This window comes from Echiichthys vipera, assembly GCF_963691815.1.
Source record: "Echiichthys vipera genome assembly, chromosome: 2".
Classification (NCBI taxonomy): Eukaryota; Metazoa; Chordata; class Actinopteri; order Perciformes; family Trachinidae; genus Echiichthys; species Echiichthys vipera.
In genome coordinates, this window is record NC_139827.1 from 6757705 (window position 1) to 6769996 (window position 12292).

The 12292-nt window shown below is 39.9% G+C and overlaps 1 protein-coding gene across 2 annotated transcripts in view; it reads right to left on the minus strand.

Moving 5' to 3' along the window:
* mad1l1 (mitotic arrest deficient 1 like 1) overlaps window positions 1-12292 on the minus strand; it is a 53133-nt gene that overhangs the window by 27694 nt on the left and 13147 nt on the right. For both annotated transcript variants that reach the window (XM_083924462.1, XM_083924463.1), the window contains exons 12-15: window positions 10672-10812; window positions 9102-9158; window positions 7907-7998; window positions 7609-7699 (exon numbers count right to left, since the gene is read on the minus strand). In XM_083924462.1, coding sequence (XP_083780588.1) covers window positions 7609-7699; window positions 7907-7998; window positions 9102-9158; window positions 10672-10812 — 381 coding nt within the window. The remainder of the gene's footprint in view (window positions 1-7608; window positions 7700-7906; window positions 7999-9101; window positions 9159-10671; window positions 10813-12292) is intronic.

Consider the following 12292-nt stretch of genomic DNA (forward strand, 5'->3'; position numbering starts at 1 on the left):
GAAAGAGAGAGAGAGACAGACGGTATAAGAGGGGGGTGGGGGTGGGGGGTGTCTACGTCCAGGGAACAATGTCTGTTTTTAACGAAGCTGAACAAATCGCTCTGAAACATCCACTTGTATACTAAATACAGCAACGACCACGGGGGACACATGAGTCACTGAACGGATGGAACAGGTGACACACTAATGGTGAGTGAGTGTGCATGAGGGTGGGAGCAGAGAGGTACCAAAATATAATGAAGCACGCACACACGCCACTCTGCTTTACAAATAAAATTGCATCTGTCCTGAGAAAATCAAAGGTGCATTTAAAAAGGGAACAGTTTATCCAAATGACCATGAAAGAAAAAAACTGAAAACACCTCACATACTGGTACTGGCCAGACTTAAATGTTCATCTCTGAAATTTATGGTGATACCAAAATGCAATGTTGGTGAATGGAAAAGTCATACACCATAAAAAATATAAAAATCAACCAGAAAACGTCTCTTAATTAGTCTGAGTGCACATATCTTACTGTCGATAACTTCAAGTAAAATGTGCGGGGTACAAACAAATTCAGGTACAAAAATATTGATTAATCCCAGATATGTGCGTAAAACATTTGTACACACGGTTAAACTACAAATGTGTGCGTATGTAGACCCATTATGTGTATCCTTTAAGTCTAACAAATGTTTGAAAAGCAGATTTTAAGTATTATCTGCAATCTTCTTCTTCTTCACTGTTATTGGCATATTGAAGCATTTACTTTGGCATGTTTCCACCACAAGTTAATCAGTGGAATGGCGAAACATCATCTCCAGTGTGCACATGCACAAGATAAACAAAACAGGGACCCACTCATTGAAAAATAATAAATGTATTAGCGCCACTAGGTCTAAAGCTCCATAGGAATTAGTTAAAACACCTGCAAGATGCACTGCATGGCATACATATAACTAATTTGCTTTTCTATGGTTACAGTGAAAAGCAAAGATATCTCGAAAGGCAGCCCCCTCATTTTCAGTTTGTTCAGTGAGTGTCCACAGAGCATCCACTAAATCCAATGAAGTAGAAAGAGCTCTGGAGACAGACCATAGGATGGGGGATGGACGGCCATCTTTACTCCAAAATCATGATTGCAAGAAGAAATAACAGCCGAGTACTAAATTGGGTGGACTGCTGAGACAGACCAGCTGTAAGGTCTTGGTAAATGGGGAAGTTGAAGATTTTTTCTCTGCCACAGAGACTGAAGCTTTGGGAGTTTATGGATACACAAGGGCAGGATGAGGTTGTGGCTAGAAAGCATGAAGGCAAAGGTCTGCGGAAGGGTTGAATAATAGACAGAAGGGATGAACAGCTGCAAGGACTCTTCTAGTTTCCTCTTAGTTTAACACCTTTTCAAAATCGAAACAAGTACAGTGTCGGCAATCCCCTTAGGAACAACTGCAATACGCAATATGTCATCCTTAGCCTCATCAGACAAGGTGGTCACGTTGAACTCACCTGTATGAACCAAATGCTGAGAGTGACCTTTCTTGTGTCTTCGCTGGTAATTGGACTGGAGCTAGTGGACACATTGGTTTTATCGCTAAAATATTTATCCGTATGAGTATTTTTTCCTGCTATTTTTTTCCTCTTGGAAGTCTTGAAAAAGAGGCAGTCAAATGTGTTTCACTGTCATTACTGACATTTCTCTCTCAAATTGCATCTTACACCGAGCACGCCGAAGGGAGATGAGATACTCCTTTCTGACATCTTGAATCACTTCATTGAATGGAGCTGCGCTGCCATCATCCCTTTGGATCAAGAGTCAGAAGGCTGTTATCAATTTAATACAGAAACATCTTGATTTCTCTTTCTACCAATGCACACAACTCCCTGTCATGTGTGATGTGAAGACATATGGTCTGATGGGAGAGGAGCTCAGTCTACAGGGTACAGTTACTTCAAGAAAAGCATCATCGTCATAAAGGAAAGGTTCTCATAAGTTTAGACAAATTCAGAACCAAGGAGGGAATGTGGAGGGATGATGTTACACCAAACCAGATTGAAGATGCCGCGCCCTCTTGCCTTCAATAGTTGCTTCTGTCCTTCAGTCCCATTATCATCATCAATCTGAGCTTATTATGCAACAGACTCATTCATTTATAGATTTGGCGGTCATAAAGGACATCATAGTACTGTCTTGTCATTCTTAACACTATTGTATTTAATTGTCTCAGAAAAGCATAGTGGAGCAAGGTTCCCCAAAGGACTACTACACGGTAGATCAAAATTAGAGAACAAATTATTAATACTTGATTTATCCTGAAATTGTTTTTGTTCTTTTATTGTTCAGAGTATCAGCTGTGGCTATACCACTTTTCACAAAATAAAGTTTTTGTTGAAGTGCCGTGGTTATATATATTAACCGTGCTAGTACAGCAGTGGTATAGCCAATTTGTTCTCGGGAAAGGGAAGTTTGGGGTCCCCTGCTAAAGCTGCTGCGCCCGCGACACGACCCCGGATAAGCGGATAAAGATGAGATCAGATGAGATCATTTGTTCTCTTATTTTGACCTCCAGTGAACTTGCCTTATTTCTATTAATAAAACACATATTTAGGATATGTTTTTAGGCCAAAGGCCACTGCAGGCCTTAAACATCTAGTCATGGTTTCACTTATGCTTAAATTGTCATTACTTCAAGAATGTTAATATACAAGCAAAGACTTGAAAACACGATTTAACTTTTAAACAGGCAAAATCGCTATCAATACAGAAACCTTTTAAATACATCCTTACAACAGCAGGGGCACAGCTCAAGACCTACCTTACTTAAAGCCTGGGAAAAAGCATACCTGGGCTCCAAGCATGTCTCTTTCAATCTGTAAATAATGCTTAAGAACATGGTGCTGTGGTTCAGTATTATAGAATTGGGCATGCCTATGTGAGCACACACACAGACAAGAGACTACGTTGATGCAACCTCTTGCAACGGCAACAATTACCTCTGTCTAGACAATGGCATGACAGCCACAGCAAAAACACAAAGTGCAGCAGTATTTAGTCTACTGTTACATTAAAGAGAAATAGAGGAATAGATTCATATTAGACTGTTGTTAATTTTATCAGATCAATTCTAAATAGTTGCATTTGTTGAAGCCACGACGATGATGTCATTAGTCTCCATGTGCTTATTAACATTATTTTCTCACCAGAAAGAAAACAGGGTCCAAACCACAGAGGGGCTACGTGAGATAAGACAGAACACATGGAGGAGAGCTGAACAAAGGTTGACAGGTTCTGGAAACATGTCCGCAAATAAGATTATATGACCGAATGTTGATGCCGTTTCTTTAAAACAGCCTCATCAGACAAATTTGGAGCAAATATCCTTAAAACCAACCTTTAAAATGCAACAATCATCCAGTACATTCTGTTCAAATCTACCCTGTCTCTGCTTTAGCCTACAAAGCAATAATTTATATAGTTCATATTTTGTTCCTTTCTGATGCCAAATAATTTGGCACCTATAACCAATTCATAAAGCCTCTACATTTACTATTCCGAACAACCGAGTAGGTGGTGGGAAAAAATCTGGTGCACAGGACGTAATGTGTTTATGTTTCTGTCATCAATAATGAATGTTTGGAATAAATAGAGAATCCAGTAGTTCTGAAAATAAAAAGATGAAAGCCTTGCAGTTCTGCTTCTTCCCATGCAGTACATAACTACTGTAATATCAAAGATGACATTGCCTTCACTTCTCAAGGAGAGAACGTATTAGTCTACATGACCAACAAACAGCAACCATGCATTAGAAGACAGAACACAGTTGCTGAGAGAAACATGTGAAAGGGAAAAAAAAGTGACGACTTTGATTATCATGTGAACCGGAAAAGAAAACAGAAATATGAGAGCTTTCAAAGATGTACCCAAAAATACACGGATGTCATTGATTACCACTTGTAGAAATTAGAATGTTTGCGAAAAACATTTCAAATGCATTTGTCCACTTTGACAAGAAAAGTGTATTCTGGATGGCAGTAATTGCACAGCACAGCAGAGAGGCCTGTTGAGGAGGTTGACTACTCTTTAATTGCAGGACACCGTCTTAAGCTCCTATGATGACAATCATTGCCCAAAGCACTATTATACATAATATACTAACCCCAACTGGTATTTCAATTTGTTGTGATTATTTAAAACATGTATAAATTAACAGGAGAGGAAAGTGATCTCATATTGTAAGAAGCCGCTTGCATCTTGCAAATCTGGCACAAAGCTCATGTCTGGCTTTAGCTACTATGACAACCTACCGAGGTGCAAAATGTTTGTGGTGCTGATGATCAAAAGAGAGCGCATACATTTCACGCAACTGCAAAGAGAAAACTTTCTGCCTCAGAAGCACGCAGATTAAATTAGCTCTGCCCGTGATAAAGCTTTCATTTCAGTTTTATTATCACACAGATCATATCACCGAACCAGCGGAGAGAAGCAAAATGCCAATTTACCAATTCACTGTTTGTCGGTTGGTGAAATAACTCCAATATAGGCAGTAGTCCTGGTATATCCAATAGTAGTATTTCAGCAAAGTTGAATGCAATATTATGGTAAAACCATTTACAGTGATATTGTTGAAAACCCATTCAAACAACATCACCTGTACAAAGCCATTCACTCTTTGTACTGTATGTTGTCCGTGCATTATGACATGTTATGTACTGCTAATTGTGTGGTTGTCTGTGCCATACATTGTGTGTCTTTATGATTTGAACCAGCTAATTTGTCAAAACCGTACTGAAAACAAAATTCCATCAGCTTGGCTGTGTTGTCATTAGCTAATCTTCGATCTTGAAGTGCCATATCCCTTATTAGTACTTTTTGATTATATGATGCAGATTGAATCCGATGCATTCATTTTCTAAAAGTAAAACGCGTACAGCTCTTTAAAACATCCATTTTACATTACATGTATACTTAAAAAAATGTATGAAAATCTGAATTTCTCAGCAGTGCCTCCTGACAGATTAATGGTGTGCATGATTGAGTATGAGTCCCTGAAGAGTAGTCTCATAACACTGGTAATCTGAGTGGTTGACAGTCACACTAGTCAGTATGATCTCAGTATAAAGACAGGCCGGAAATGATGGGTTAGGCTACAAGAATCTGACGTGTAAGTTGATATGATGAAAAAAAAAAAAAACTTGTCAATTTATTCAAGCATTCAATTCTGAACGTCTTTCATGCCCGTTCATTCAGTTATTCATTTCCCCTTTCAAATCCTTCTCCATTCAGTCACTCATCTCTTCACTCAGTCTGATGCAGAGGTCTCTGTGTGTGCATTCAATTCAATTCAATTCAATTTTATTTATAGTGTCAAATCATAACAAAAGTTATCTCAGGACACTTTACAGAGTAGGTAAAGACCACACTCAATGACTTATTTATGATTTACATAGACCCAACAATTCCTCTGTAGAGTACAGTGGCAACGAAAACCTTCCCTATAACAGGCAGGAACGTCAGACAGACCCAGCTCTGTGGAGGACGGCCATCTGTCTTGACCGGTTGGGGAGGAAGAAAAGGAGAGAGAAAGAGAGAAAAGACACACAGATGGACAGGGAGAGACAGACAGACACACTTCCAGAGATGCAAGCAAAGCCTAACAGTAACTATAATATTTATAGTAATGTGAATATGACGTATATGTTAAGGCAGTTAATACAACAGAATAGTAGAAACAAGCACAGCTAAAGTGACAGAATATGAAAATGATAATAATTATGGTGGCAAACATGATCAATGATGAGTAGTGGCAATAGCAGCTACAATACAGCTACAAATTTTATAGTTTATTAAACTAGTGATAGTATATATGAGTAACAGTGACAATAGCAGCAGGAAGCGTCATGTAGGACCACGGCAGCAAGCACCACCACGATCAGCAGGGACCTGCGAGACGACAAAGCACAAACAGCTCCGGGGAAGAAGCTGAATCAGTAACATGCATTGATGGGACATGAATGATTCAGACAGAGAGGAGAGAAGCTCAGAGTATCAGGAAAAGTATTATCCCCCGGCAGACTAGGCCTATAGCAGCATAATTAAGCAGAATAAAGTCTCATCGTAAGCCCTAGCTGTAAGCTTTATCAAAAAGGAAAGTTTTAAGTTTATTCTTAAATAAGGGGACAGTGTCTGCCTCCCGAATAACATTTGGGAGTTGGTTCCACAGGAGAGGAGCTTGGTAGCTGAAGGCTCTGCCTCCCATTCTACTTTTGGAGACTCTAGGAACGACGAGTAGCCCTGCATTCTCAGAGCGCAGAGATCTAGTTGGGTGATACGGTACTATGAGCTCTTTAAGATACGACGGAGCCTGACCAATAAGAGCTTTGTACGTAAGGAGAAGGATTTTAAATTCTATTCTAGATTTTACAGGTAGCCAGTGCAGAGAAGCTAATACAGGAGAAATATGTTCTCTTCTATTTGTTTTAGTTAGTACACGAGCTGCAGCATTTTGGACTAACTGGAGACTCTTAACAGACTTATTGGAGCAGCCTGATAATAAGGAATTGCAATAGTCCAGCCTAGAAGTAACAAATGCATGAACAAGTTTCTCTGCATCTTTCTGAGACACAATGTTCCTAATTTTTGCAATATTACGCAGGTGAAAATATGCAGTCCTTGTTGTTAGTTTTATGTGAGAATCGAAGGACATATCCTGATCAAAAATAACACCCAGATTCCTTACTGTGGTGCTGGAGGACAACACAACATCATCCAGAGTAACAATGTCTTTAGCTATTGAGTTTCGGAGGCCTTTGGGGCCAAGTACAATAATTTCATTCGACCATGAGGGAGTCATAAAAATGAACCTGATCCATTGACCGTGCAACTTTGACACACACGTGTATATATATATATATATATACACACACGCCAACTAACTTAAAAGTGGTGGTCATGCTTGAGAACACATGGATTTCATTTACCCCACAGCTAAATGGAACCAACACGCTTGCCCACACACATTTGATTACGGTGGCCTGGTAGGCTTACTTTGGCACAGTGTGAGTCAGGAGAGATAGAGGACCTGAATGAGAGATGTGTGTGTGTGTGTGTGTGTGTGTGTGTGTGTGTGTGTGTGTGTGTGTGTGTGTGTGTGTGTGTGTGTGTGTGTGTGTGTGTGTGTGTGTGTGTGTGTGTGTGTGTGTGTGTGTGTGTGTGTGTGTGTGTGTGTGTGTGTGTGTGTGTGTGTGTGTGTGTGTGTGTGCGCGTGTGTGATGGTAATGTGGTTACCCACCAGGATTCATTTCATGTCAACCAGTTTCATTCCTAGCTTACAATAAGAAAGTTCTACATTTATTTTGACCCCGTTCCCCTCAATTTTAATCCCTTCAACCAATAAAGGAGGATTTTTAAATCAGCCACAGGTTCTACAACTTTTCCATTGGATGCTGCTGGAACCACACCTGGGTCCAATTGTACTTGAAAACTGTCAGGTATGGGAAGCGTTTGTGTGAATCAATCTGCAATGTCATAAGGGCTAGGCTGCTGCCCTCGGGGTTATTAAATTGGTTCCTTTGTGGCAGACGAGTAAATCCATCTCAGAAAACTGCTGCAGGAAATTACTGGTGCCTACCTGTAGGTTGTGTCTCTCCAGTCTCATCTCCAGAATGTTGTTCTGCTCCTCCAAACGCTGCCGCTCTGCCTCTAAATCTTCAATTTTCTGTCTAAAAAAATGCAATGACACACATTTCACTGACTTGTTTATTAATATAATGACTATTCACATTGTTGACTCAAGACATTAATCCTGGAGGTATAGCTCTGCTCACAGACAAATGAATGCACTCTTTTCTATATGCATTAATCTTTCATGTCTCTTGTTTTTAATTGGTTGTCTTTGAACGGGTTGGGTGTGGGTGTGTGCTAAATACCTTAGTATGCTGACCTCTTCTTTGGTCACTGAAGAGTTGCTGTCAGCAGCAGAGGCCTGTTGCTTCTTTAGAGACTCCATCTCCAGCTCCACCTGGGAAAGACAGAAGAAAATGAGCTCGGTGCACTAAGATTAAAACTCCTTTTGCCGCGTGCCTGGCAGAAACCTTTGGGGTGCAGATAGATCATGAAGACTCTATTCAAGTGTGCTGCTATCTTCCCGAGACAGACATTCAGAAAAACAAATATCTCCTCTATACACTATTACTCCACTGACTCATGTTTAATTTCACAATGTTCCAATTTTTTCCCCTCATACTCATTTTAGTCTGCCTGCATCTTAGTTTCTCTCCAATCTTGCTCGACTCTCTTCAATTATTCTTCATTTTCATCTGCACACTCTTTTTCTGTGAGCATCTGTCCGTCTCTCAGCTCATCCTTACTCCCGGTCTTCCAAAGTCGGATAAGTAATTACTGCTATACCAGACAGGTGGATTTCACGCGTCAGTACTCATTGCCATGGCTGTGTTGATGTCTCCTCGGCAACAAGGAGCCGTGAACAGAAGGGAGATCACGGAACAAGTGAATACACAAAGACAGAGTCACAGAGTTTGAGCGAGTTTAGGTCACATCTGCCAACTCTGCTTTATATCATATTTAACATTAGTTTACAGGTAAAAATATATATTTTCTTTAATTTCCACAACTCTTAATACATATATATTTAATATTTAACAGATCGAGTGGCCCTTTTAATGTGTCAAAATTCACAGATTAGTTCATTTTTTATTTTATTCAGTGCAACCTGACAACTACTCAATCCAAGTAAAAATTAAAAAATCCAATCCAATATTAGTAGTATGCTTCCTGTCAGCTCACACTTAAGTGTTACTACAACCAGGATGTAGGAGAAAGGAGATGGTACTTATGCAAGAAAGCTACCGTACTTGTACCATAAACACAAAAACAGCACACACACTAGAAAAAACGATGTTAGTCAGTGAGATATTAGTACATCTACGACTCACAGAAAGGCCAAGTACAAGTTACAATGACCAATCATAAAGAGCTACTCAACATTTCTATATATATATATAAGGTATTTAAATTCAAACTTTTTGTAGTAAAATTAGGTCAAATGTATGTCACAGAATAAAATGCTACCAATAACACGGCAGCGTGTGTGTGCGTACTTACTTTTTGCAGCTGCAGTTTCAGAGTTCCTGTTTCTTCCTGTGCTTTGGTCAGATGGCCCTGCATCAAATCAAAACACAAAGGTTAATAAAAGAACAAAAAAAGTTACAAAAATAGAACAAAAACTGTAAACCATCTTGCGGTGGGATCACACCAGCTGTAGCAGCACAAGTATTGGAGAAATGGCCTCTTCCCTATATCCGGCCCAAGGTTCTTCCGACCCCATTGCTCGATTCTAGGGCTGCCCCCAAATAGTCGAACAAGCACTGGTCAACCAAAATTTCAGTGGACGATTGATTGTAGGAAAAAAACAAAACATTTTGAGCCATTTCTTTTCAAAATTAAGTAAAAATCTATGTGACTGAAGGCTGGAGGACTTTTTTGGAATTTGAAGCGCCAGATACACGAAGTCTGTAAACATACAGACTAGAATGTTTTTTATACCAGGCCTTAAGTAGGTTAAGTAGGCCTTAATTATGCTTTGAAAATGGCCTGTTTAACATCGGGGTAAATGAGAAACTGCTAGTGGAGACTTCTGTATTGGATCAACCAGGAAGTCGCTGTGGTGGGGGCTTGCCCCGCACCCCTGGAGTGCGGCTCTGTGGATCGATCGCTTGCGAACAGAGAGCGAACTGCGTGCTGAACGACAACATGAAACCGAAGCTTGTAGACGTCCCCCAGTCATTCAAATCCTAAGTGTGGGTTAACTTTCGGAATCCAGGTTAATTATGAACACGCACACGCATTTAAAATGGCCCCATCCAGGTGTACTGTCACCGTTGCTGTGAAAAAAAACAAGCTGTGCAAACCCAGCTCCTGACACTATTACAAACCCCTACCTCGGAATTCAGAACGGACAAATGCCATAACTTATGTTAATGCTGCAGTTGTTCTAGTTGCCACTATTGTGGCTTAAATGTAGTTTTACACCCCTAGGGGGGAAAAAAATGATTAGTCTTAGAATAATTGCTCTAAATGACGACCACTGGTCGACCAAGAAAATCCTTGGTTGGGGGCAGCCCTACTCGATTCACATGTTTTTTAACTTGGCCTTCATTTTGATCAATTACACACTAGTGTTGCTGTCATGGCTAGTAATGGAAAATGGCTTCCTGTCGTTATCCTACAAATATACAGTACCGACAGGATTGGAGGATGTGAGTGGAGCGGAGGCAGGGGGGACCATATTTTATCCAAAGTGTGCAATGCATTCAGCTTTGAAATACAGACACCGTCAGCTTCTCATATTTTGTTCCAGTGTTGTTCCCAATGCCCCCGTCTACCCACAACCCCATTTTATCAGTTTTCAGTGCAGATATCATTCACCAGTGTCCGCTAAGCAAGAGTACTAAGTGTGAAGACAAGGAGCAGCTGAGCTTCACACATATACAGTGCCTTAAGCAGGGAGCAAAGTGTCACTGAATGACATTCAAAGTAAATTGACCGGCAGCTTACGGAAGTATAAATCAATGCTTTACATTCAAATTTGTTGAAAACAACTTGGCTCTATGAAAGCTAAAGTAGGATACTATGTTGAATACTAAGTGTTGAATTTGTGTGCCTTCACACCCACCTCCATATCTGCATTGTGTCTCTGTGTCTTTTGCAGTACGTCCTCCGCCTCTCTGAGACGTTTGCTGAGTTGAGGCATGTACTCTGTAGGTGCCAGCTCGCTGTCATAGGACTCGAGTATGGAACGCATCCCATCCCGCTCCTGTAACAAACACACATAGATTAACATAACACTAAATTCGAAATCTTGTGGTGTATCCCCATGTAGCCAAAGAACAAGGAAGTCATGACATTAGGCAATTGTGTGCAATCAGATTTGTATGTTTGTGTGTACTGGAGTCAATAAATTGAGAACATCAAAGCTCTTTGAAGTCTTTCTAATTTGTCTGTGTTACTTTTGCATGACTGTTTGGTGTGTTCATATGACAGGCAAATGCCTTGGTAAATGAGGAACAAAGCAGCTGTGCCTTTCTCATCCAAGCTGTGACAAGAGAGGCTTGGGGTTATGGTCACGCTCATCCGTATTCTTCATGTAATAATCAAATCAAAGAGAAATGTCTTTGTAGATAAATGATAAATAATATATTAAAAAAAAAAAATCAGTCATGAAAGAGAAATGTCTTGCAAATGAAGTATATAATAGTACGCTGCCTCATTTCTCTCTTATCTGAGATGAGATCATTTAAAGGTTCAAATTTTAATTATAATTGTTTCTACTCTATGCTGGAATGAAAGATCTGTCCTTAACACTGTACTCAAGTCAACATCCCGCTAAGCAATTGCTTCTCTTAAAGAAGAGAGGATTAAATAACTCAAGTCAACATCACTCAGACTGACACACCGTCTACAAATAGCTCAGGAGTCTCAGACAGTGTTTGTCTCTATGCTTGATATTTGAGTGTGTATGTTCATTCTCACACACAATATTGTGCATGTCTGGGTATGGGCGCCCAGTTTCTCAGTGGTTAGGGCAGGCTCCCCATATATACAGGTTAAAAGTCATCGCTGCAGTGGCCCTTTGCTGCATGTCCCCTCTCTCTCCCATGTTTCCTGTCAATCTAGGAGCTGTCCTCAGAAATAGAAAGCCATGAAAAAGGTCACAAAAAAGGGCAGATTAGAAATGAGTGAGTGTGTATAGATGTGGGTGATGGGTCAAGGAGAAGGTAAACAGTAGCTGACCCTGTAACTGCCTCTAAACCATTACACCTTCACCAGCCACTAAACTCTAACTAACAAGTCTGAATAGACCTTTTCAAAGGAATTCAATTGCTGGGTCCTTGTCAGCTTCCTGTCAGTTGATGTCATTCCCATGCGCTACAACAAGACAAATATACTGTATTTTCCTTGTTAAAGTGTTTGTAACTGCAACAGGAAATAGATTGGTACACTTACAATGTGTAGGTAGTATTGCTATACTTTTGAATATTTAAGTGCTACAAGTGGACAAGAAATGTAATATTTTTGTTTACCAAAGATCTTTTATCAGCCGCTGTTTAAGTATCTGTGACACTAGACAATACCATTTAGCAAAAAACATTCATTTAAAAAAAAAAAAAAAAAGGCACAATCCATTACACATCTGAATAATTAACCAGACACAACATTGGGACATTGTCATGGATGATTATTTCATTTAATCAATATGTTGCATAGTAAATATGTACTGGTTGCCAGGCTACAGG